This window comes from Salvelinus fontinalis, chromosome 5, assembly GCF_029448725.1.
Source record: "Salvelinus fontinalis isolate EN_2023a chromosome 5, ASM2944872v1, whole genome shotgun sequence".
Classification (NCBI taxonomy): Eukaryota; Metazoa; Chordata; class Actinopteri; order Salmoniformes; family Salmonidae; genus Salvelinus; species Salvelinus fontinalis.
In genome coordinates, this window is record NC_074669.1 from 36,354,456 (window position 1) to 36,381,319 (window position 26,864).

General features: G+C 41.6%; 1 protein-coding gene across 1 annotated transcript in view; it reads left to right on the forward strand.

Moving 5' to 3' along the window:
* The window catches only part of LOC129855528 (dedicator of cytokinesis protein 7-like), a 95,801-nt gene that overhangs the window by 41,307 nt on the left and 27,630 nt on the right, over positions 1-26,864 (forward strand). The window contains 7 exon segments of the mRNA XM_055923292.1: positions 3,007-3,124; positions 3,469-3,539; positions 16,919-17,057; positions 17,176-17,364; positions 19,374-19,602; positions 19,899-20,063; positions 20,206-20,372. Coding sequence (XP_055779267.1) covers positions 3,007-3,124; positions 3,469-3,539; positions 16,919-17,057; positions 17,176-17,364; positions 19,374-19,602; positions 19,899-20,063; positions 20,206-20,372 — 1,078 coding nt within the window.

The following is a 26,864-nucleotide window of genomic DNA, read 5'->3' on the forward strand; positions in this document are numbered from 1 at the left end:
AATCTGACTACTTTGAGAGGTCGGTCAAACTGTGTCGACAGCATGTTTCAATGTGGTTCAGTGACTCTAAATCATGTTAGTCCTACTCTACTATATGTTTTATTGGGTGTACAGGTGGGTGGGTTGGGGCAGAGAGTTGGTGGGGCCTCTAGGATTTTTTTTTAGCAACTTTTGGCCTTTTTTAGGTTGTTTATCCAACTGAAAAGCGGTGGCTATACTTTATTTTGGGGTCCCCAAAAGTTTCAAATAAAACACCAATACGTAATGAGGAAAGAGTGATGGACAGCAACTTCCCTTCAACAGAGGCACATTGTGGGGAGGTAGTTAGTTCGTTTCTTTAGCATTTGTATCCTGTAAATGCATGACAAATCTCGCCATGCCATTACAGACGCGGGTAACTCTAGTGCAGGGATCCCCCCCTTTTCAAGGCCCTCGGATCACCCCCCCCCCCCCCATGTGTTTGTGCATCAGCAGTTTTTCTCTTATGTCAGTCACTGATAGTCAGTCAATTAGTAATCTAAAATAAATTAGCTAGCATGGACTAAGTGAGTTTAGCGGCCAGCTATCTAAACTTGTTATCATGGTCGAATTACAGGGCCCATTGATTTTGTTAGTCAGTCTCACTCAAATATCTTACTAAAAACTAACATTTCTCTCCGTCCCATGGCAAAATGTGTAGTACTTGGACCTGTGAGCAACTGCTGATGAGTTCAGATTTTTTGGTGGCCCCCACCCCCAGCAAAGTTACTCATCCCTACTCTAGTGCATAGCAATGTTCATAGCAAATGCAGATACGCTGGCTATTTGTTCATACAGTACAGAGACTCTGGCTGCATTATGTCCTTAGTAAATATGGGTTTCTGAACAAACACCATTCCTACCTGATTCTGAGCTTGCTTAGCTTAAAGCTGGCTACATTATTCCTTACTCCCTATATGTTCTCCTTCCTAAATCTGTGGGGAGCACAGACGGTACAATATTCACATTGGGACATGTAGTAAGCCTACAGTGGGAGACGAGGGTTGACTGTGTGACTCCGAAACGGTGCTTACGCTCGGTTTGGTTATGCAGCTACTCTGAGTCAAATAATTGATTAACCTGAGATGAATCTGTTGAGGCTGAATGACCAATAGGAGAGAATTGGCCCCGTGCTGAAAAGGGAGCTGTATCTGGTCCGTATGTGTAAGAATGGCTTTTTCCTGGGGGTTATTGCAATGCAATTACATCATTCTAAAATCAACATGAGTGCCTCAAAGAACAATCAGGCAGATCAAAAAAATCATCCAGCTCTTCACCTTCACGGAGACACGTGACCAGCTGCTAGACAGGGAAAGGAGGAGAGAGGAACGAAGGGAGAGGAAATTAGATAGATAGATATAGCGTGAGGGAGATGAACCGAGAGAGAGAGGATGAGGGATTCCCACGGTTTTAGCCGTTTGTCGTCACAGCTGTGGTCCTAGGGGGACCTACCCTGCGGCGGAATCTACGTCAATGTGGTCAGGCCACTGCGCTGTGGCTGCCTCGGACGTTCTGTGGTCGTAACCCTGGGAACCCTAAAGCGTTTGTGTCCAGCTTGTTAACACTAGAAAGAGCCTGGCCTCATTGTACCTCCCTTCGTGGCAATGACACGTCTTTTCAACATTCTAATCGTCTAATAAATAGATTATATATATGCTATTGTATTGGTACCACCTTATTTGGATTGGATTGTAATGCATCTACAGATGGACTATCTACATACTGTCAGTTACGTTTCAACTAACTACCTACCAACCCTTATCCCAACTGTAAATGAACCCTTAACCTAACCTTAACCCTTACCCTTATTCTAAATCTAACCGTAACTTAGCAAGCAGTTGGTTATATACAGATAGTTTATTGATAGTACAACCATCTGTATAGTATCTACAGATGGACTATCCAAATAAAGTGTGACTGCAACAAAAATAATATATATTTGATATAACGTAACATGTTCATTTGTTTGGTACTGTAGGCTATATGTAAAAACTAAAAACGACTAAAAACAGTTTCAAGTGTAAAATAAATGTTATTCGTGGAGTCTTTGTTACAACTATGAAACAAAAATAATTGATGTGGGAACAGAGTAAAAGCTTTATTTTTATAACAACAAAACAAATATAAATACTCAAACCACCAAGAGCACCGGTCAAATCAAGAAAATATCAGTAGCCTAAACATCCGTATAAGTGCCAAGTGTGCTTGTGAATAGTGAAAATCAGCACAAACGCAATAATGGTATTATACTTTATCCCATGACTTAAAAAATGGCAGTAATACATTTTTTTATTGTTTTGCGTCATTATGACACTCTCTGCCTTTCTAGTGTTAACTGAAGCCCCGCTGCTTACTGCCTGTGGAGAAGAGAGGAGGACTTTTTTAAAACATCAACTTTTGGACCTATAGGCTACCACAGTATTGTCCAATTGCCACTATAGACACTTAATTTTTTTTTTTTTTAAGTCAAATAACTGTCCAATTTACATATCTTTCATCGATGATGAACATTATACCTCTTTGACGGTATTGAACATGCGCAGTTGGCCATGGCATTATTGCACCTTCCCCCAGCAGTGGTGCAGTAAGGCAAATGTTGCCCCTGTGCCCCACCCCCCCACCACCACCACCACCAATCTAGCCCAGCAGAGGATTTAGTTGCCGTGGATCCAGAGTGATTGACAGGACGAGCCTCCCTTTTCCACCAGGCAGTGGCCACAGAGGCCTACCCTGATGGCCTTGGTCACTCCAGTCACTGACCTATTGATAGTACTGTACAGGTGTTATATTCAGTACATTATGTGTAGGAGGTATGTAATGTCCTAAGGAAAATGGCGAGGGGACAATGTTGTGAAATTCACTCAGAGCTGTTGATACATACAGTATCAACAGTGCTGCTGTGTCAGTTGAGTTCATGTGTTCCTGTTTGATGGAAGGTGGTTTGGTTTCACGATGGGAAATGCGTGTCTATATACGTGTGTGTTCCAGGAACCTGCTGTATGTGAACCCACACAGCCTGAACTTCGCCAACCGTCAAGGCTCAGCCCGGAACATCACAGTGAAAGTGCAGTTCATGAACGGGGAGGACCCCAACAACGCAATGCCGGTAACAATGACACACACACGAGAATGCTTCTTAGCCCACCCACCACAATAATTCTTCTTAGCTCACCCTCCCACGAGAATTCTTCTTAGGGTTATTAGTGTATTTTGGTGCTTTACCAGGTACTGCTGCACAATCCTAGACTGATTTCTTGGAAATGGATTGTGAAGAATGGTGTTCAAGTATATTTGAGCTCTGTTACTAAACACATCATTTTAACACATGCAGACAAACATAAGTCTAATGTCCACTGTAACTGTATGTTGCCTCTTCCTCTGGTCCTATGTAATTCAACCCATGTATGCTGTTCTTCATCTAAGTTTCTTTCTCGTCTCTCTATTCCCGAGGTGATTTTTGGCAAGTCGAGCTGTGCAGACTACGCCAAAGAAGCATACACTGCTGTAGTGTATCATAACAGGTGAGGGACTCAGATCCAGCTTTCAGACAACTCACTGATGTTTACATTTTGTATGAAGTGTGCTTAGGCCCTTTCTTAAAAGAAATATACACAGTACCAGTCAAAAGTTTGGACACCTACTCATTCAAGGGTTTTTCTTTATTTGTACTATTTTCTACATTGTAGAATAATAGTGAAGACGTCAAACTATCAATAACACATATGTAATCATGTAGTAACCCCAAAAATGTTAAACAAATCAAAATATATTTTATATTTGAGATTCTTCAGATAGCCACTCTTTGCCTTGATGACAGCTTAGCACACTCTTGGCATTCTCTCAACCAGCTTCATGAGGTAGTCACCTAGAATGCGTTTCAATTAACAGGTGTGCCTTGTGTCGTGTCTTTGCTATCATTAAATTGAAGACTTATAGTTTTTATCAAAGATTCCTGTAATTAGGGACTACGCGATCAACTGAGTTGTAACGTAACTAATTAACTATGAATTTGGGAGCACCAGGGAAAGTTGTCAGATTACAAAGTTATAATTTCCCAATATAACCTTTCAGATATTTTCATATCTGATCAATAGTCTTCTGATTAATGATTTATTTATTTTACCTCACGTTAGTCTCATTCCAAACATCGTAAATTGTTGCTTATCTGCACGAACCCAGTCTTCACTATGAGGCATCCATACATCAATTGTCTTAAATTATTTATTTATTACTTACTAATGAATTCACAGAAATGCATAAACAAACAAACAAACTTAAAAATGGTTACATGAAATGGGAGAAATATGCCCTAGTGGGCTGAACTGGCATGGCGGCTTGTTAGACAAAGGGAAAATTGTCACTACAGAGTCCGTAATTATAACAATTGACATGCTAATCCTTACACATGAACGCTCACTCATTCGGGAACAATTGCAATCAATATATATATATTTACGCTCGGTGTGTCGTCTTGATCGCTGGAGAGAAGTTAGTTTTTGTTGGGAGAGTTTGGTCCGTCTTTGTCTTTGTTTATTGTGGATAGTTCAGAGTGACATTCGTTATAGAATGGATGTTTCGGCGGTTGTCTTTCTTTGCGTTCAATGATACCGAATTCCTAGCTGCAGACTAGTAGTCAATATCAAAGACTTGTTCTTATTCGTCTAAAAGTTTAACCACGTGGTATGGTTAAAGATTCAGCAATGGTACTTAACCTTCGTTCTCCTCCTATGGAGAAAAACATGGTCTATTGATAATTTCTCAGAGTAGGGCTTTTATTCGGATAGCAGGAAGGGGCTGTCCCAGGATGTCTGACCCTAACTGGGCTCAGGGGCGGTCTTTGGATTTAGTTCAAATCAAAAGGGATTTGTATGTTTCTTCATTAAACAGTCCAAAATCATATTACACAATTATACAAACAGTATTATACTCACTCATTCATTTTATACAACAATCAGATGTAAACCTCATATCTGAGGTTATTATACAAACAGCGGTATGGTAATGTAGTCCCACAGTCTCCCATGAGTTTCCCACATTGGGACAAACGGACATGTTAATAGCTGGGATCTTCACCGATCTTTAATACTTTTTTAGGAACATGAAATCTGTTCGTACCTCAAGTTCTGTGAGGTGGAAGAAAACTTCCTTTGTCCTGAAAGTTTATCCTCTCTCTCATACTGTTTGGCCATGAGGAGATTCTCAGGAATTTACGACGTCTCTCTGTCACCACAGCATGGGTTGAAGGAGGAAAGGGAGAGGCAGGGAGAGGGGGATGGGGCTTGCTATACCCAAGCAGGCAACGTCATGACACTTGTTAAAAGTGAATTTGTGGGATTTATTTCCTTCTTAATGCGTTTGAGTCAATCAGTTGTCTTGTGACAAGGTAAGGGTGGTATACAGAAGATAGCCCTATTTGGTAAAAGACCGAGTCCAAGAACAGCTCAAATAAGCAAAGAGAAACGACAGTCCATTACTTTAAGCCGGGGGTTCTTAAACTTTTTCAGCCTGGGACCCAAATTAGAAATTCTGTGTTTTCCTGGGACCCAAGCTTAGGAAAATACATACAAAATACATGCAACTATACATAAATATCGGTACATTTCATTGCCCTTATACCTAAAACAAATGCAATATAGACAAAAAAATAACAATGAAATGAAATATCCATATAAATATCTATTCATGTTTATTTCACCCCATTTAAAAACACTCCTACATATCTGTCTAGGTTGGAACTGTTGCTGTTAAAATACAATACATTTTCATTCTGAACTGGAATATTTAAAAAAAAATTTTTTTTTTTTATTTCACCTTTATTTAACCAGGTAGGCTAGTTGAGAACAAGTTCTCATTTGCAACTGCGACCTGGCCAAGATAAAGCATAGCAGTGTGAACAGACAACAACACAGAGTTACACATGGAGTAAACAATAAACAAGTCAATAAAATGGTAGAAAAAAGAGAATCTATATACAATGTGTGCAAAAGGCATGAGGTAGGCAATAAATCGAATAATTACAATTTAGCAGATTAACACTGGAGTGATAAATCATCAGATGATCATGTGCAAGAAGAGATACTGGTGTGCAAAAGAGCAGAAAAGTAAATAAATAAAAGCAGTATGGGGGTGAGGTAGGTAAATTGGGTGGGTAGTTTACAGATGGACTATGTACAGCTGCAGCGATCGGTTAGCTGCTCGGATAGCAGATTTTTAAAGTTGTTGAGGGAGATAAAAGTCTCCAACTTCAGAGATTTTTGCAATTCGTTCCAGTCGCAGGCAGCAGAGAACTGGAAGGAAAGGCGTCCAAATGAGGTTTTGGCTTTAGGGATGATCAGTGAGATACACCTGCTGGAGCGCGTGCTACGGGTGGGTGTAGCCATCGTGACCAGTGAACTGAGATAAGGCGGCACTTTACCTAGCATAGCCTTGTAGATGACCTGGAGCCAGTGGGTCAGTGGGAATAAACTGATTGGTCACATCACACAGATGAATAAAAGAACACACACACACACACACACACAGGCTTTTTGATAGTTCAACCCGAAGTAACAATACAGATAAAAAATGATCAGGGCTACTGTACATCTAACTGTATAAATTATTGTTGAAAGAAAGTCTAGATTGGAACTGTTGCTGTTCAGAATCAAAATATGTATTGTGTTTTATCTGTAAAAAAACTGATTCTGGGTTCCGTTGTTGACAGTGCAACACGGAGGTCATGCTCAGCCTTAACTGTTTCTGTACTTGTTTTTTTAAGTATGTCAGAGTTGAGAACCCTGAGGTATGTGGTGCCAAACTGGATCAGAACATCTACTGCTTTCTCAGTCAGGCAGGACACCGCTTCCTGCCCTAGATGAGCAACCCAGAACTGTGTGTGTTTGCCTCAAAAAGCATCTTGCTTCAATCAGTTCATTCCAGTTCAGAATAAAAATTATGACTTGCATTTTAACAGCAACAGTTCCAACCTAGATTTGTTTTCAACAATAATTTATACAGTAAGATGTACACTAGGCCTGATCATTTTACATCTTCGTCTGTACTGTTACTAGGGGCTGTTAGCTTGTTTGGCTAATGTTAGCTATTATTTGTGTAGAAGGCCAGGGGATTGTTAGAAAGATAAACTCACATCTACTACTATGAGTTAGTAAGTCCTCCTTTATTTCTGCTTATCACCACCTGTTTTAATATGACAACAATGCCTTGCTAGCTGACTGACTTTTCCATTGTCGAAACACTACTAAGCACTTCCCCGCACAAAACGCACTGTGGGCACTCCTCGTTATAAGTTTGTATGAAAGAGCGAGAAACTCAGCGCTGTATATGCGTTTCATGACAATTTGAGCTCAGTCAGAACTTGTGGCTAGCATGAGTCCATTGGACGACAGCGGTTAGTGATGGCGAGTGGGAATGACAAGTCAGTGGCTGACAGCGAATCATCTGTTGCTGAACGACAGCGCTGCATCGTGTGTCGCGGAGTGATCTACAAGACAACTGCATAAAGAGATCCTGTGAACCAGGAAGCACACAGGCATCTCTCTCCCACAGCTGCCAAACTGAGCAGAGACCGCAGATGCACTTGGCCAAATAAATTCCTGTAATTCATGAAGTAATTATACATCTACTCTGACACGTCGCGACCCACCATTAACAGGCCCGGGTTGTGACCCATACTTTAAGAAAGGCTGCTTTAAGACATGGTCAGTCAATCTGTGAAATTGTTTAAATGTTTCTTCAAGTGCAGTTGCAAAAACCATCAGCAAAAAACATCAACCAACCAGTGCTATGATGAAACTGGCTCATGAGGACCGCCACAGGAAAGGAAGACCCAGAGTTCCCTCTGCTGCAGAGGATAAGTTCATTATAATTACCAACCTCAGAAATTGCAGCCCAAATAAAAGCTTCAGAGTTCAAGTAACAGACAGTATCTCAACAACTGTTAAGAGGAGACTGCGTGAATCAGGCCTTCATGGTCGAATTGCTGCAAAGAAACCACTACTAAAGGACACCACATTCTTAAAGTAAAGTGGTGATCCTAACTGACCTAAAACAGGGAATTTTTACTAGGATTAAATATCAGGAATTGTGAAACTGAGTTTAAATGTATTTGGCTAAGGTGTATGTAAACTTCCGACTTCAACTGTATGTAAGAATGCTGTTCATTGGCTACAGCTCAGCATTTAACACCATAGTACCCTCAACTCATCATTAAGCTTGAGACCCTGGGTCTCGACACAGCCCTGTGCAACTGGGTCCTGGACTTCCTGACGGGCCGCCCCCAGGTGGTGAAGGTAGGAAACAACATCTCCACCCCGCTGATCCTCAACACTGGGCCCCACAAGGGTGCGTTCTCAGCCCTCTCCTGTACTCCCTGTTCACCCACGACTGCGTGGCCGTGCACGCCTCCAACTCAATCATCAAGTTCTCAGACAACACTAAAGTGGTAGGATTGATTACCAACAATGACGACAGCCTACAGGGAGGAGGTGAGGGCCCTCGGAGTGTGGTGTCAGGAAAATAACCTCTCAACGTCAGCAAAACAAAAGAGATGATCGTGGACTTCAAGAAACCGCAACGGGAGCACTTCCCTATCCACATCGACGGGACCGCAGTGGAGAAGCTGAAAAGTTTCAAGTTCCTTGGCGTACATATCACTGACAAACTGAAATGGTCCACGCACATAGACAGTGTGGTGATGAATGCACAACAGTGCCTCTTCAACCTCAAGAAAAAATGTGTCTTGTCACCAAAAACCCTCACTAACTTTTGTAGGTGCACAATTGAGAGCATCCTGTCGGGCTGTATCACCGCCTGGTATGACAACTGCACCGCCTACAACTGCAAGGCTCTCCAGAGGGTGGTGCGGTCTGCACAACGCATCACCGGGCGCAAACTACCTGCCCTCCAGGACACCTATAACATCTGTTGTCACAGGAAGGCAAAAAAGATCATCAAGGGCAATAACCACCCGAGTCACTACCTGTTCCATCCAGAAGGCGAGGTCAGTACAGGTGCAGCAAAGCTGGGACAGAGAGATAGAAGCTGTTTTTCAATCTCAAGGCCATCAGATTGTTAAACAGCCACCACTAGCACAGAGAGGCGGGTGCCTACTTACGGACTTGATATCATTAGCCACTTTAATAAATGGAACACTAGTCACTTTAATGCCACGTTAACCACTTTAAGAATGTTTACATATCTAGCATTACTCATCTCAAATGTGTATACTGTATCCTTCACTATCTCTTACATCTTAGCCGCTCTGTCACTGCTCATCCATATATTTTATGCTTATATATTCTCATCCCATTCCTTTACTAGATTGTGTGTATTAGGTTTTGTTGTGTAATTTTCAGGTGTTTTATACATCTTCAAACTAAGGGCAACCATGGCTTTCGTGACAGAGGGAGAAGCGTCCATCCATGTACAGTGTATTCAGAACCCTTGACTTTTTCAAAATTTTGTTACATTTGTCGTGTCTTTGGCTATGCCAGATAAATTGCTATGACGTGCTATTCTATAAAATAATTTCTCCGTAATTAATATTACCTGATTGAACTAATCAGGTAAATATAATTAACGAGAGGGACACCACGAAATAATATTTATAGAGCTGTTATCTTCCGAATAAACTCTTAAAGATTTAGTAATATTTTACTAAATAGTAGTCACATTAATCGTCATTTTATTCAGTCTCATCTGAAAGTGGTAAATCATTTGTTTTCTGCAAGAATCCTGGCTAACAAGTTGAATCAGCAATACAAAATTGGGTTTAATTATTTATTTACTAAATACCTAACTAATCACACAGAATCACACATACACAATTAAATCATAACTTGATCACAAAGTGCCGTCATAAAGGAAAACGTCCCTAGCGGGCAGAATAGATATGACAGCTTGTTACACAAAGAAAAGGGGCGGGATTTTAGTGAAAGAGCGGGAGACTGGAACAGGGCCGAAGCTGTGCTATCGTAAATACAGTATCTTATGCATTCTAAATTACCGCCCATTTGAAAAGGAAAATGCAATAAATATTTACTCTGAGCTGCGCTTCAGTAGGTTGGTGGTAGATGGTAGACCGTCTTGCAAAACCGAGTCCTCTGTCCTTTGAAGAATGTCTCTGGTGGTCACTGGATACGTTGGAGTAGCGTCGATGTGTAGTAGACGGGATACTCTGACTGTCCTTCCTAACCTGCGTTTGTAGCAGCTGTTGCTAACTCAACGGCTAGGAGGTATCACTTCTGTAGTGAATACGAGTTCAAAGTTCATACCATTTGCAACCTAAGTCCATGCTGATGTTGGCTTAGTTCTGTAGTTATTATCTGAACCATTCTGACATCGGATCGTCATCCTAAATGTACCCGGAACCGGAAGTTATATTTTTGTCAATGGCTTTTATAGTGGAGGGGGAGGGGTGTGTCTGAAAAGTTTATAACCCATGTCTCTTCACAGGGGCAGGCCCCTGGTTGAGCAGAAGCCAAGCTTAAGAAAATCCAAATCGCTCATTTGGAAGCTAAAATTACATTGCATCTCTTCACAAATAATTTAATATTTAAACATTTGAATTAAACAACAATTCCATGTGAATCCGATACCTCTGACGTTTAGACTTTCCACAGTAGAGTTTGTCATTCTATCATTGATGAGAATGTGTCAGAGGGCAACCGAACTGACATAATATACCTTAAGTACCACCGCATATGTTCAGTTGGTCGGATTACCAGAATATTGTTCATTCCCCCCCCAACTTCTGATGTTCCCAGAATTTCTATGTTAACCAAGGGGTTTTCTTATGTCACATCAGTTATAGTAGGGAGAGAGAAAAAGGGGGAAAGAGGTATTTATGACTGTCATAAACCTACCCCCACTGCCAACGTCATGACACATTCCTGCCTTATTTTAAAATTGATTTAAATAAAAAATTTTCCTCATCAATCTACACACAATACCCCATAATTACAAAGCAAAAACAGGTTTTTAGAATTATTAGCAAATTTATATTAGCAACCTAACATTGAACCAGAATCGTGCAGGGTAGTAACGTTATGAGTGGGGATTATGGTTCTTGTTTAGCTAGCTACATGTTTAAACAAAAGTCTCCACTATGCAAGTCACCATTTCAATAGAATTTTCATGATGTCACTGCGGCAACCGTCGATAGGCGTTGCTGGTAAATTTGCTCTGGCTATCTACTCCGATTTCAGAGCGCACTCGTCTGTGTTCCAGAGCGCAGAATAACTGACGAATTTAAGAACGCTCAATACCTTTTGAATATGGCCGGTGTCAGTAAACGTTGGCAAATAAACGTAATAACATTTTTGCCAGCAGCACAGTTACGGTCACCAACGCTCTGGATAACATAAAAACAGTGTAACCAGCTCTGCTAGGACAAGTAAAATGGTCAGAGTGAGCTATTCTCTCATTTGTGTCTGGAAGTAGCAAGCCAACGTTAGCCAGATAGCTTGGGTGCTTGACTGCTGCTGTTAGGTCAGAACGCTCGGATCAACCCTACTCCTCGAAGTTTACGAACGGAGAATCTGAGAAAGTTATGAGTTACGAATGCCCAGAGTGCACTCTGGCACTCCAGATTTGAATTTACGAACACATCCGTAGTATAAACCAGCCTTTGGTATTGAAATCTTTGGTTGTTTAGTACATGGCGTCACATGTGTATCCTTAAAGAGATGGGTGGGGTTAGGGTTTAAGAGGGTGTGAACGATGCTGAATGTGAGTAGACAAAGAAGAGCTATCCAGTAGTTGCACCAAAGCATTCAAGGGCCATTTTTGCAAAAGTGAGGTAACAAGTTTATCAACTTTCAAAGAATGACTCAACTGTAGTGTCCTCAACTGTAGTGTATAATATACAATTTTGTAGCTCTAAGTCTCTACTTTTATCCAATGTAAAAAATAAAAAAGAATTTCAAAATCGAGCCGGTCGGTCACGCATTGTCTTGAATGTGATTTTCTGAAGAGGCTGAAATTGAGCCTCCCAAAAAGTGTATAGGTTATAATGGGTTAGCTGAAGGCTCAATCTGTAAACCCATTGAGGGTTAGTATGTCAGATGTACTCAGGTCTTCCCCCTCTGTATGATCTGACGGTCATATTATATCCTGATTTTACATTATTTAATGTAGAGATTTATCTGGGACATGGTCATGCTTAGTAGTGATTGGGGGGGGATTATACAGTCACACATCGCAGGTAAAACATTTATTTTACAGAACAAGCTCTATTTTGGTGGCCTCTGGTACATTCTACTGCCTTGATTCCACCCAAAATACGCAGCAAAATTATTGAATATTTTATCAAGGTTACTGCCCAGATTGGTAAAATGAGTTGTGGTATTGTGTAGAAAGACATGACTTTACAATTTTTTTATTGTAATTTACTGAAAATTCATTAATTTATTATATTGTTTGTTCTTTTGGATATCGTCTAGGCCTAGGTTTATATGATCAGGACTATTTTCTAAGTGGAGAACATTAAATCTTGAAGTCTCATTTTCAGGGTTACTGCAAGATATATAAATTGCCACAATGTTTCTTCTTTAAATTATGTATTTTATTTCATCAGAAAAATTAAGTAAAAAGGGCATATTATCTTGAAAAAAAATAAAAGGGTTATATCAGTCTTAAGTATTATATCTTTCAGATTTTACTGAAATTAAGTATCAATCTCATATTTAGTCCAGAATGAGGCTCTCTCGCCACTACCTATTGTTGCACCTCATTGAACGTTTTCATAATGTATCTGCAGATAATCGCCAAAAAGCCTACCAGTGTGCAAGTTAAGGAGCCAAATGAACCGCTCTCACCTATGCGATTTGGTTGGCTACACTGACATTTACATTTTTACATTTTAGTCATTTAGCAGACGCTCTTATCCAGAGCAACTTACAGTAGAGTGCATACATTTTATTACATTTTTACTGTTACGCACGCCTCTGAGAAGAGGGAACGCAACTCCCTGCTACAACTCAACTCTCTGAAGTGCAAGAGGTATGGACTGTAGGTGCGAGTAAGGATGACACAAAAGCAGAATTTACCGTTTACTAGAATTTATTTTCTTACACGGTAATATGGGGAAAAGGGGCTGGACGGAACCAAAGCAAAGAAAGTAAATATCAAAGTTCCCCCTCTCCTATCTAACCTGCCTACCCACTGAACTTACCTAACTTAACACCGCCTGGTGCCCTAACCAAAATACAGGGGGTGGTCCGCCCAGGTCTTACCTAGTGTGCCTAGACAGTAAATATACTACGGGTATATGTATGCCCGCGGGCCTCTTGCCTAAGCACTCCCAAAGTGCCTTCTCCTTCCCCCCTGGGAACAAATGAAACAGAGTAATTATTAATGATTTCACAAACACTCAAACACAGAACATAGAAAAACTGCTACCAACAACAGTACATACCACACTTTCTGATACACAACCAACACTATATCACAATCTAATTTCTCTCTCTCAATCTCCAAATCTCTACTCCCTATCTCATCTCCTCTCTCTCCTCTCCTGGGCAGAACACTGGCTTTTATCTTCAGGTGGCAATGGTGATTAGCTGGTTGGGGAGTACTTCAGGAAGCCATCTCCTGAAACACACACTCAAATACAAAACAGAACACAGAAACTGGGGAACGTAACATTTACATACTGAGACAAGGATATCCAAGAAAAAGTATGTGAATCCTTTGGTTTTACCTGGATTTCTGCATAAATTGGTCATAACATGTGACTTTGATGAATATCAGATCAAAACAATAGACAAACAGTCTGCTTAAACTAATAACACACAAATAATATGTTTTCATGGCTTTATTGAAAGCACCTTGTAAATATTCGCAGTACAGGGTGGACCCTTGGATTAAATAACTGGTTGACCCTCCTTTGGCAGCAATAACCTCAACCAAACGTTTTCTGTAGTTGCGGATCAGACCTGCACAACGGTCAAGAGGAATTTTAGACCATTCCTCTTCACAAAACTGTTTCAAACGTGGGATGTCTGGTGTGAACTGCTCTCTTGAGGCGCTTCAATTGGTGGACAGATAGCCTAACATTCTCCTGCAAAATGTCTTGATAAACTTGGGAATTCATTTTTCTGTCGACGATAGTACGCTTCCCAGGCCCTGAGGCAGCAAAGCAGCCCCAAACCATGATGCTCCCTCCACCATACTTTACAGTTGGGATGAGGTTTTGATGTTGGTGTGCTGTGCCATTTTTTCTCCACACATAGTGTTGTGTGTTCCTTCCAAACAACTCAACTGTAGTTTCATCTGTCCACAGAATATTTTGCCAGTAGTGCACTTTTGCTAAATTCAGATGTGCAGCAATGTTTTTTTGGGATAGCAGTGTCTCCTTCCGTGTTGTCCTCCCATGAACACCATTCTTGTTTAGTGTTTTACGTATCATAGACTCGTCAACAGTGATGTTAGCATGTTCCAGAGACTTCTCTAAGTCTTTAGCTGAAACTCTAGGATTCTTCTACGGTGTGCTCTTGCAGTCATCTTTGCAGGACGGAGAGTAGGGAGGGAGAGTAGCAACAGTGCTGAACACTCTCAATTTCTAGACAATTTGTCTTACTGTGGACTGATGAACATCAAGGCTTTTAGAGACACTTTTGTAACCCTTTACAGCTTTATGCAAGTCAACAATTCTTAATTTAGGTCTTCTGAGATCTTTTTTATTCGAGGCATGGTTCACGTCAGGCAATGCTTCTTGTGAATAGCAAACTCCAATTTTGTGAGTTTTTTTATAGGGCAAGGCAGCTCTAACCAACATCTCCGATCTTGTCTCATTAATTGGTCTCCAGGTTAGCTGACTCCTGACTCCAATTAGCTTGTAGGCCCAATACATTATCACTGCATACTGGCTTTGCTTGAATTTACCTGCCAATGCATTGTTGTTTGGGACATTTTTTTTATTTATATTTCCAAATTTGCGGTAGGCTATATGATCACACCGGTAATAGATCCATTGTTGTATTACTTGTGAGGCACAGCTGAGTGAGCGCACATTTAAATCATTAGCTTTTTATTTTACTGGGCTGATGGTGCCTGCATCTGATGGTCAGTCTCAGTGGAGGGAGAGAGCAGCAGACTGAGGGTCCGTCTCTCCACATCCCTCCGCTCTCCCTTTCCTCCACTGACTCTGACCAAAGAGACACCGTCTTCCAGCTGATGGCGAAACTCGAGTCGCACCACATTATTTCTGCCTCGTGCACAAATTCATGTTACTCCTATGAACAGAGAAAGTGAAATATTCCTTGATATTAAAAAAGACCCAAGCCGCTAATAATAACAACGCAAGCCAATAGATACACTTTCCTACTCATTCATTACTGCTGCAGTGATGGTTGTAGCGCTGAGTGGAAATAGGAAGAGCGCGCATTTTATGACGTATAAAAGTGTTGACAGTGCTGAGTAAGAACTTAAACATGAACTCTCATAAAAACAGCAGCACTTTGGTGTATTCGTTGACAGTCTCTCTCTAGTCATGGTTTTAAACGTTTTGAAATCTCACAGTATCAATTTTGCCGTAGCTTTCTTTCATGCCTGCTATGTTACTGCAGACTCGGTCATCTGAGCAATCTGATTGGCCAGCGGTAGGCCTATAGTGTATTTGATTTCCTCTCCAGGCCCACCGGGAAGGCAGAGCTTGTACCTTCAGACACATGAAACGGCAACAGTTTGCCTACCACGGCGCGCAGGGCAGTTGAATTGGCTGCACCCACCATCAACGGCCCGAGACTAATATTTTTTTTGGGGGAAAACAAGGCTTTATTGTTGGATTTTTTACAGAAATGTTTGGGGATTGACTAGAAATGCCTTGGAGATCGACAAGTCGCCATTTGGTGACCACTGGCCTAGGGGTTCACATTCTTTTTCCAACATACACTGTGAATGTTTAAATGATGTATTCAATATAGACACGAAAAATACAATAATTTGTGTGTTATTAATTTAAGCACACTATGTTTCTCTATTGCTGTGACTTAGATGAAGATCAGATCAATTTTAATGACCAATTTATGCAGGTAATTCCAAAGGGTTCACAAACTTTTTCGTGACACTCTACGTTATATGATCTATGAATGGCAAAGGGATATAGGAGATTGACTTTATTCACTCAGTTCAACACCTTTTATAAACTAGTCAACACTTGCTGTTCCGTTGTCAATGAAAGGGGAGGGGGAATGACCTCTTATCTGCTTATAACACAAATTCTGTTTGTGATATTAAGATCTTGACAATGTGTATTAGATTTATTTAGGAAAAGTCAAGGACTTGGGGGACATGAATTTAAAAATGGCAGAGTAATAAAGCATGTAAATTTGTTTTGCGTCCATATGACGCGTCTCGGCTTTTCTAGTGTTAAGGATTAACATAGTGTTAAGGATTGAACATAGTTTCACCTTTTGCACTTTGGATGTTTGGGGTTTTATTCCCTCGGCCTGTCCAATAATGTTATATTTTCCATTAGGGGGAAAGGTTGCTCAGGCTCCTTCGCTCCAAAGGATGTTTCTACCCTTTATCCACAAACAATCTATTTTGTCTTCACCATGAGAAAAAGGCTTGCTCTGTACTCATTTAGATTGTTATTTTCTATAGCTGTTAAAACCCCTTGCTTTTTTCTTTGCAGTCTTTAGTGTGTTGTTTATTCCTATAAACCTCTGCCCTAACCAACCGTGACATTTAGATGCTTATTCCAAATCCTTTTAAAGCCTTAACTTACCATGACTCTGTAATGGGTGTTGTGCTTCTCAGATTCCCTGACTTCTCTATACTCCGTTAGATGTCTATTCCTATACGACCCCAGTCTTTCCCAGACGGTTATTTCTTATAAAGCCCTAACCAACCATTCATTCAACTCTGTGTGTGTAATGGTTGTTGTGTTTCCCCCCAGGTCCCCAGACTTCCATGAGGAGGTGAAGATCAAGCTGCCGGCTTCTCTGACTGACCACCACCACATCCTGTTCACCTTCTACCATGTTAGCTGCCAGCAGAAACAGAACACCCCTCTGGAGACCCCCGTGGGATACACGGTAACTACTGCACATGTGTGCGCACATATGCACAAACAAATGCGCGCACACACAAGCACATGCCTTTTGCTTTTCAGGCCCTAATCATCTGTATTTCTCTCCTTCTCTCTCTCCTTAGTGGATTCCTATGCTGCAGAACGGTCGTCTGCGTACAGGAAACTTCTGTCTGCCTGTGTCTCTGGAGAAACCTCCTCAGTCCTACTCTGTTCTCTCCCCCGATGTTCCTCTACCTGGGATGAAATGGGTGGATAACCACAGAGGTGTTTTCAACGTTGAAGTGACATCCGTTTCCACTGTCCACACACAGGTATAGCCTACCACAACCAACATTTTCTGTTGCAAAACGTTTTGCTGCAGTGTGCCTCAATTGAGCACGACCCAGGTATTTCATGCAAAGGAGCCCCTACACTTTCCATTCACTACCTGGTATACATGTATAGCATATATCTGTGTCAGACTCTGAGACTGATAGATAGACCAAATACCTCAGCATGGGTAGTGGAAGGAGGAGAGGTGAGCGTGATGTGTCCCTCCCTCAGTTCATTACTGGTTGAACTTCACTGGTGTTATTTAGTGCAGCCCACTCCATCGCTCTGTTCTTTTGGCTGTAGTGTGAAGAGAGGGAGAGTCTTTCCCAGGAGCTTAGCCCGGTGGTAGTGTGATCATAAATCTCTGGGTTATTTTACCTATAGCTCTGCTCACTGCATTACCCTACTGTAGTCTGTAGTAGCGGTCGACCGATTTAATCGGCATGGACGATTTTAATTAGGGCCGATTTTCAAGTTTTCATAACAATCGGTAATCAACATTTTTTGGATGCGGATTATGGCCAATTACATTGCAATCCACGAGGAGACTGCGTGGCAGGCTGACCACCTGTTACGCGAGTGCAGCAAGGAGCCAAGGTAAGTTGCTAGCTAGCATTAAACTTATCTTATCAAAAACAATCAATCAACATAATCACTAGTTAACTACACATGGTTGATGATGTTACTAGTTTAACTGTTAATTTATCATCGAATCACAGCCTACTTTGCCAAAGGGGTGATGATTTAACAAAAGCGCATTCGCGAAAAAAGCACAATCGTTCCACCAATGTACCTAACCATAAACATCAATGCCTTTCTTAAAATCAATACACAAGTATTTTTTTTAAAACCTGCATATTTTGTTAAAAGAAATTCGTGTTAGCAGGCAATATTAACTAGGGAAATTGTGTCACTTCTCTTGTGTTCAGTGCAAGCAGAGTCAGGGTATATGCAGCAGTTTGGGCTGCCTGGCTCTTTGTGAACTGTGTGAAGACCATTTCTTCCTAACAAAGACTGTAATTCATTCGCCAGAATTTTACATAATTATGACATAACATTGAAGGTTGTGTAATGAAACAGCAATATTTAGACTTAGGGTTGCCACCCATTCGATAAAATACGGAACGGTTCCGTATTTCACTGAAAGAATAAACGTTTTGTTTTCTAAATTATAGTTTCCGGATTTGACCATATTAATGACCTAAGGCTCGTATTTATGTCTGTTTATTATATTATAATTAAGTCTGCTTTGATATTTGATAGAGCAGTCTGACTGAGCGGTGGTAGGCAGCAGCAGGCATGTAAGCATTCATTCAAACAGCACTTTCCAGCGTTTGCCAGCAGCTCTTTGCAATGCTTGAAGCCTATCAACTCCCGAGATTAGGCTGGCAATACTATAGTGTCTATAAGAACATCCAATAGTCAAAGGTATATGAAATGCAAATGGTATAGAGCGAAATAGTCCTATAATTCATATAATAACTACAACCTAAAACTTCTTAACTGGGAATATTGAAGACTCATGTTTAAAGGATCCCACCAGCTTTCATATGTTCTCATGTTCTGAGCAAGGAACTTAAACGTTAGCTTTTTTTCATGGCACATATTGCACTTTTACTTCTCCAACACTGTGTTGCATTATTTAAACCAAATTGAACATGTTTCATTATTTATTTGAGACTAAATTGAATTTGTTTCTCTATTATATTAAGTTAAAATAAGTGTTCATTCAGTATTGTTGTAATTGTCATTATTACAAATATATAAATATCGGCCGATTAATCGGTATCTGCTCTTTTTGGTCCTCCAATCGGTATCGCCGTTGAAAAAGCATAATCGGTCGACCTCTAGTCTGTTGCTCTTACCGCAGAGCACACAGTTCTTCTATTGTGTGGTGGAGTTTAACTTATTTATTTTATCAAAGCCAGGTTTTCTTTGTTACTGACTTCTCCCATCCCCCCATCTCTTTCCCACCCTCTCTCCCTCCCTTCATCCCTCCCTCCATCAGGACCAGTACCTGGATAAGTTTTTTGCTTTGGTCCATGCCCTGGACCACATGTTCCCTGTGCGGATAGGAGACATGCGGATCATGGAGAACAACCTGGAGGAGGAGTTAAAGTCCAGCATCGCCGCGCTGAACTCCTCCGAGCTGGAGCCCATCGTCCGCTTCCTCCACCTCCTATTGGACAAGCTGGTGCTGCTGGTGGTGCGGCCGCCCGTCATATCAGGACAGATAGGTACCGCATCCAGGCTCATAGGAACTGTAGCCTTTCAATGACTTCATTTAAATAATTATATTCTTATAATTATATTCATATAATTATAATATATTCCGTCATCTAACCTTCCAAATTATTAACAATAATAGGAAGATCATAAATGACACACAAATATTCAAAGTGTACATATTTTAAGAACAAACCTGAAACATGTGCCTTTTGAACTTATTTATTTGTGCTGCCACTGAACTGGCACCGAATAAAACGACTGGACTATCTGATCCTAAATGTGTTGTCCATGTCTGTATGTGTAGTGAACCTGGGCCAGGCGTCGTTCGAGGTGATGGCGTCCATAGTGAACCGGCTCCATAAGTACTTGGACACTAGTCAGGACATGCACGGCAGAAACAGCCTGCTCTCCTCTTACGTATACTACGTCTTCCGCCTGCCCAACATGGAACCCAACTCCTCCTCACCAGGTACCTCAGCTTTATATTTTTTTTTACCTCAGTTTTACTTCTATTAAATTACATTAAAATCAATTAAGTTGTAAGAGCCATTACATTTATTGTGGAGTAATAACTACTCTTTTCTTCTCTTCCATGTGTGCGTTTGTCTTAGGTCCAGGTCTGGGTGGTTCAGTCCACTATGCCACCATGGCCAGGTCCGCCCAGCGACCTGCCAGCCTAAACCTCAACCGCTCCCGTAGCCTTAGCAATAGTAACCCTGATATCTCTGGCACACCCACCTCCCCTGACGATGAGGTCCGATCCATCATCGGTAGTAAGGTAAGAGACACGCCACAGACCAGACATGGCTTACGTTATGTTTCTCAGTACTTTTGGGGTGTAGTCAGTCCACTATGCATCAATGGTGCAGTGTTTTCCATTAGCGCCAGCCGTGGGCTAATCAGACGGTTACAGACTCATTTTGAGCCGGCTACTTTTCCCACTTTATATTAACTAGGCTACTTTTCATTTCAAAGTTTCAAATCGCTAGTCCGTCGTACCCTTTCCCGCTAGAATGAACGATATGCATCTTCTAGCGATCTACTGGGGTGCCGCCGCCGTGCTGAAGTTTGCAGGTCTGTGAGTGACTATCGTCTCGTTAGTCAGTGTATCCTACCGACTCGCATCGGTGAGAGAGACGTTCATTTGCATAGGCTACTGGTAGGCTTTTTGGAAATGATCTGCGAATAAATTATGAAAATGTAAGATGAAGATGGTGAGTCATCACTGCAGGAACAATAGGTAGTGGAGAGCCTCATTCTGGTCCAAATACGATAATTAGGGCCCTCGCGCAATCCAGGCATTGAAACGGAATTCAACAATATAAAAAACAACACATTGACCTTAGTAAGGAATCAACTAAATGTATAGGAAATGTATACATTTCTCCAAGTTTATTGCAAGTCGTGAACAGAATGCATCATTGGTTCATATTTCCTGCTACTTTCTGAAGAGGCAATGAGAATGCCCCTGTCTCTGTGTGTACGGCACGCTCGTCTAGAACTTTGTGCAGCTGTTAGTGAGGATGCTAATGCAAACAGTCTTCTGGAAGTTGGAAAGGCTTTCCTAAAAACTTTCTCAATTACATTTCTACTGCAAAGTAGCCTATGCTTACCTAGCAGAATTATATCATGATTTGTTTTTCATTAATCCAGTGGGTATTTGTTTAGCAAACTCTACCGCTACAAAACCACTGCTAAACAACAGCCTCTTGCTTTGTGCGCACTTGAATTAAGGGTAACTACACCCCAAAAAATATATTTCTCAGATTTTTCCCAGACATCAAAAGTGGTCTCCTGATGTGTTTTAAGCATTGTTGTGGACTTTAAACATAACATTTGTTGTGAAAACCTGGAAAAACAAAACGGACTTGAGCATATTTTAATTAGTTTTATAGGGCCCTACCCAAGATGGCGCCGACAGACATAGCATCTCTTTTTTTATATATCTTTTTTTAATTTAACCTTTTATTTACCTAGGCAAGACTTTTTTTTATTTAACCTTTTATTTACTTAGGCAAGACAGTTAATAACTAATTCTTATTTACAATGATGGCGTACCAAAAGGCAAAAGGCCTCCTGCGGGGATGGGGGCTGGGGTTAAAAATTAAATATAGGACAAAACACACATCACAACAAGAGACACCACTACATAAAGAGAGACCTAAGACAACAACATAGCATGTCAGCAACACATGACAACACAGCATGGTACAGTAGCAACATCACACGACGACAACATGGTAGCAACACAAGATGGCAGGAGCACAATACATGGTACAAACATTATTGGGCACAGACAACAGCACAAAGGCAAGAAGGTAGAGTCAACAATACATCACGCTTAGCAGCCACAGCTGTCAGTAAGAGTGTCCATGATTGAGTCTTTGAATGAAGAGATGGAGAAATGTCTCCAGTTTTAGTTTTTTTTGCAGCTCGTTCCAGTCGCTAGCTGCAGCGAACTGAAAAGAGGAGCAACCCAGGAATCTGTGTGCTTTGGGGACCTTTAACAGAACGGATGTTGCATGTAAAGGATGAGGGCTGCAGTGGGTATCTGAGATATGGGCGAGCTCTGCTTCTAGCTCCTAAGCAACTTTGCAGTATTTTGTTATTTCTTACAACAAAAAAAACGTTCTGGGCTAATAATTTGTCATTACATACAGCCGGAAATAACTTTTGGATATATTTTGTTATTTCTTACAAAAAAAAAACGTTCTGGGCTAATAATTTGTCATTACATACAGCCGGAAATAACTTTTGGATATCAGTGCGGCAGTAACTTACCTGCATTACAACCAGGAATACGACTTTCCCGAATTGGATCCTTTGTTCGTTTCCCCCAGGGCAATTGAACTTATCCCAGAACCTGCTCCAAGATGCCGTCAGGGGAGAAGAGGTATTCGGAGTGGACTTCTAGTCCGACTCAGGAGGCATGCACACCTTCCACCGCTTCGGAGTACATTACTCGCTAATGTTCAGTCTCTAGACAATAAAGAAGACGAGCTCAGGGCGAGGATCTCCTTCCAGAGAGACATCTGGGACTGTAACATACTCTGTTTCACGGAATCATGGCTCTCTCGTGATATACTGTCCCCATCCATACAACCAGCTGGGTTCTCATTACATCGCACAGAGAGGAATAAAAAACTCCGGGAAGAGAAAGGTGGTTGTGTTTGTTTCATGATTAATGACTCATGGTGTGATTGTGATAACATACAGAAACTCAAGTCCTTTTATTCACCTGACCTAGAATACCTCGCAATCAAATGCCGACCGTAATTGTATTGAGGTAATATATATATAAATGTATTTTTTTAAATCTTTATTTAACTAGGCAAGTCAGTTAAGAACAAATTATTATTTTCAATGACGGGACAGTGGGTTAACGGCCTTGTTCAGGGGTAGAATCTTTGGTTATAGTCAAAGCAGTGTATAATTCCCCCTCAAGCCGGTACCATGACGTCCCTCAAGGAACTATACTGGACTTTATGCAAACTGGAAACCACATCCTGAGGCCGCATTTATTGTAGCTGGGGATTTTAACAAAGCAAATTTGAGGAAAACGCTACCGAAGTTCTGTCAACACATTGACTGTAGTACTCGCTCTGGAAAAACACTAGACGACTGCTACTCCCCCTTTCGAGATGCCAAATCAGATCCCAACTCCATTTTGCTCCCCCCTTCCTATAGGCAGAAATTCAAACAGGAAGTACCCATGCTAAGGTCTATTCAACGCTGGTCTGACAAATTGGAATCCACGCTTCAAGATTGTTTTGATCACATGGACTGGGATATGTTCCAGGTATCCTCTGAGAATAACATTGACGTATACACAGACACAGTGACTGGGTTCATCAGGAAGTGTGTAGGGGATGTTGTTCCCACTGTCACTATTAAAACTTAACCAAACCAGAAACCGTGGATAGATGGCAGCATTTGCGCAAAACTGAAAGCACGAACAACTGCATTTATCCATTGCAAGATGACTAGAAATATCTTTAAAAAAACCAAGTATAGTTATTCCCTCCGTAAGGCAATCAAACAGACAAAATGTCAGTACAGAGACAAAGTGGGGTCTTAATTCAACGGCGCAGACACAAGATTTATGTGGCAGGGGTCTACAGACAATCACAGATTACAAAGGGAAAACCAGCCACGTCGCGGCACTGATGTCTTGCTTCCAGACAAGCTAAACACCTTCTTCACCCGCTTTGAGAATAACAGTGTCACCAACGCGGCACGCTCCCAAGGACTGGGGGCTCTCGTTCTCCGTGGCCGACGTGAGTAAGACATTTAAGCGTATTAATCCTCGCATGGCTGCCAGCCCAGACGGCATCCCTAGCCGCATCTTCAGACAATGTGTAGACCAGCTAGCTGGAGTGTTTACGGACATATTCAATCTCTCCCTTTCCCCTTACTGCTGTCCCCACTTGCTTCAAGATGTCCACCATTATTCCTGTACCAAAGAAAGCAAAGAACTGAACTAAATGACTATGGCCCCGCAGCACTCACTTCTGTCATCATTAAATGCTTTGAGAAGCTAGTTAAGAATCATATCACCTCTACCTTACCTGACACTCTAGACCCACTTCCCACCCTAGACGCACCTAGACCCGTTTGCTTTACTGCCTCAATAGATCCACAGACGATTACCAACAATGATGAGACCGCCTACAGGGAGGAGGTGAGGGCCTTGGCGGAGTGGTGCCAGGAAAATAACCTCTCCCTCAAGGTCAGCAAAACAAAGGAGCTGATTGTGGACTTTAGGAAACAGCAGAGAGAGCACGCCCCTATCCACAACGACGGGACTGCAGGGGAGAAGGTGGAAAGCTTCAACTTCCTCGGCGTACACATCACTGACAATCTGGAATGGTCCACCCACGTAGACAGTGTAGTGAAGAAGGTGCAACAGCGCCTGTTCAACCTCAGGCGGCTGAAGAAATTTGGCTTGGCCCTTAAGACCCTCGCAGACTTTCACAGACGCACAATTGAGAGCATCCTGTCGGGCTGTATCACCGCCTGGTACGGCAACTGCTCCGCCCGCAAACGCAGGGCTCTCCAGAGGGTGGTGTGGTCTGCCCAACGCATCACCAGGAGCACACTGCCTGCCCTCCAGGATACATACAGCACCCGATGGCACAGAAAGGCCAAAAAGATAATCAAGGACATCAACCACCCGAGTCACGGCCTGTTCACCCCGCTATAATCCAGAAGGCGAGGTTAGTACAGGTGCATCAAAGCAGGGATTGAGAAACTGAAAAACTGCTTCTATCAAGGCCGTTAGACTGTTAAATAGCTATCACTAGCCTGCTCAATTCTGAATCTTAGAGGCTGCTGCCCTATATACATAGACATGGAATCACTGGCCACTTTAATAATGGAACGCTAGTCACTTTAATAAAGTTTACATACTGCTTTACTCATCATGTGTACAGTGCCTTCGGAAAGTATTCAGACCCCACTTTTTGTTACGTTACAGCCTTATTCTAAAATGTATTAAATAAATACACATTCTCAGCAATCTACACACACAATACCCCATAATATCAATGCAGAAACTGTTTTTTAGACATTTTTGCAAATTTATAAAGAGTAAAAAATGTATCACATTTACATATGTATTCAGACCCTTTACTCAGTACTTTGTTGAAGCACCTTTGGCAGCAATTACAGCCTTGAGTCCTCTTGGGTATAATGCTACAAGCTTGGCACACCTGTATTTGGGGGGTTTCTCCCATTCTTCGCTGCAGATTCTCTCAAGCGGCCAGCTCTAGGAAGAGTATTGGTGGTTCCAAACTTCTTCCATTTAAGAATGATTGAGTTATTGGGGACCTTCAATGCTGAAGAAATGTTTTGGTACTCTTTCCCAGATCGGTGCCTTGATGCAATCCTGTTATGGAGCTCTATGGACAATTCCTTTGACCTCATGGCTTGGTTTTTGCTCTGACATGCACTGTCAACTGTGGGACCTTATATAGACAGGTGTGTGCCTTTCCAAATAATGTCCAATCAATTGAATTTACCACAGGTGGACGCCAATCAAGTTGTAGAAACATCTCAAGGATGATCAATGGAAACAGGATGCACCTGAGCTCATTTTCGAGTCTCATAGCAAAAGGTCTGAATACTTATGTAAATAAGGTATTTCTGTTTTTTATTCGTAACATTTGCTTTGTTATTATGGGTGTTATGTGTAGATTGAGGACATGTTTTTGTTTTATCCATTTCAGAATAAGGCTGTAACGTAACAAAATGTTGAAAAGGTCAAGGGGTCTGAATACTTTCCGAATGCACTGTATGCAGGCTATATACAAGGAGTAACGCTACCGCCTTTCTTCTTCCCAGAGTTTTTTATTCCTCTCTGCGCGATGTACTGAGAACCCAGCTGGCTGTATGGATGGGGACAGTATATCACGAGAGAGCCATGATTGCGTGAAACAGAATGTTACAGTACCAGATGTCTCTCTGGAAGGAGATCCTCGCCCTGAGCTTGTCTTCTTTATTGTCCAGAGACTGAACATTAGCGAGTAATATACTCAGAAGCAGTGGAAGGTGTGCACGCCTCCTGAGTTGGACTAGAAGTCCACTCTGAATACCTCTTCTCCCCTGACGGCATCTTGGAGCAGGTTCTGGGAGGGGGGAACGAACAAAGGATCCAATTCGGGAAAGTCGTATTCCTGGTTGTAATGCAGGTAAGTTACCGCCGCACTGATATCCAGTGCTCCAATTATATTGGTAACCAGCTTATAATAGCAATATGTTATCTCAGGGGTTTGTGGTATATGACCAATATACCACAGCTAAGGGCTGTATCCAGGATTTCCGCTTTGCGTCGTGCATAAGAACAGCCCTTAGCCGTGGTATATTGTCCATAAACCTAACCCACTCTGGCCTTATTGCTTAATTATATAAAAGGGGTACAATGAAGCACTTTTCCCCCCTCATTTACATGGATTCACTGACTTCAAAGAGGATTGGATTGAAAAGACCCATTGTTTCTGTCTCCACATAAGCGTTCACTGTACCACTGTATCACTTACTGTACACTATGAACCTGAGAGCAGCATTTCTCCACTGTGTGACTTGTCAACCCTATAGCTGATGGACAAACATCAGCAGGAACACCTTATCTCTGTAACCCCTGTATTGGCAACCTGACACACAGAAGAGAGAGGGCAACCTCTGCGACGAAGGCATAGCAAAGCATACACTAGCACACTTTTAGTAAAGTTAAACAATCTTCATGGCTCTGTTAGTTGGGTAATTTCCAGGG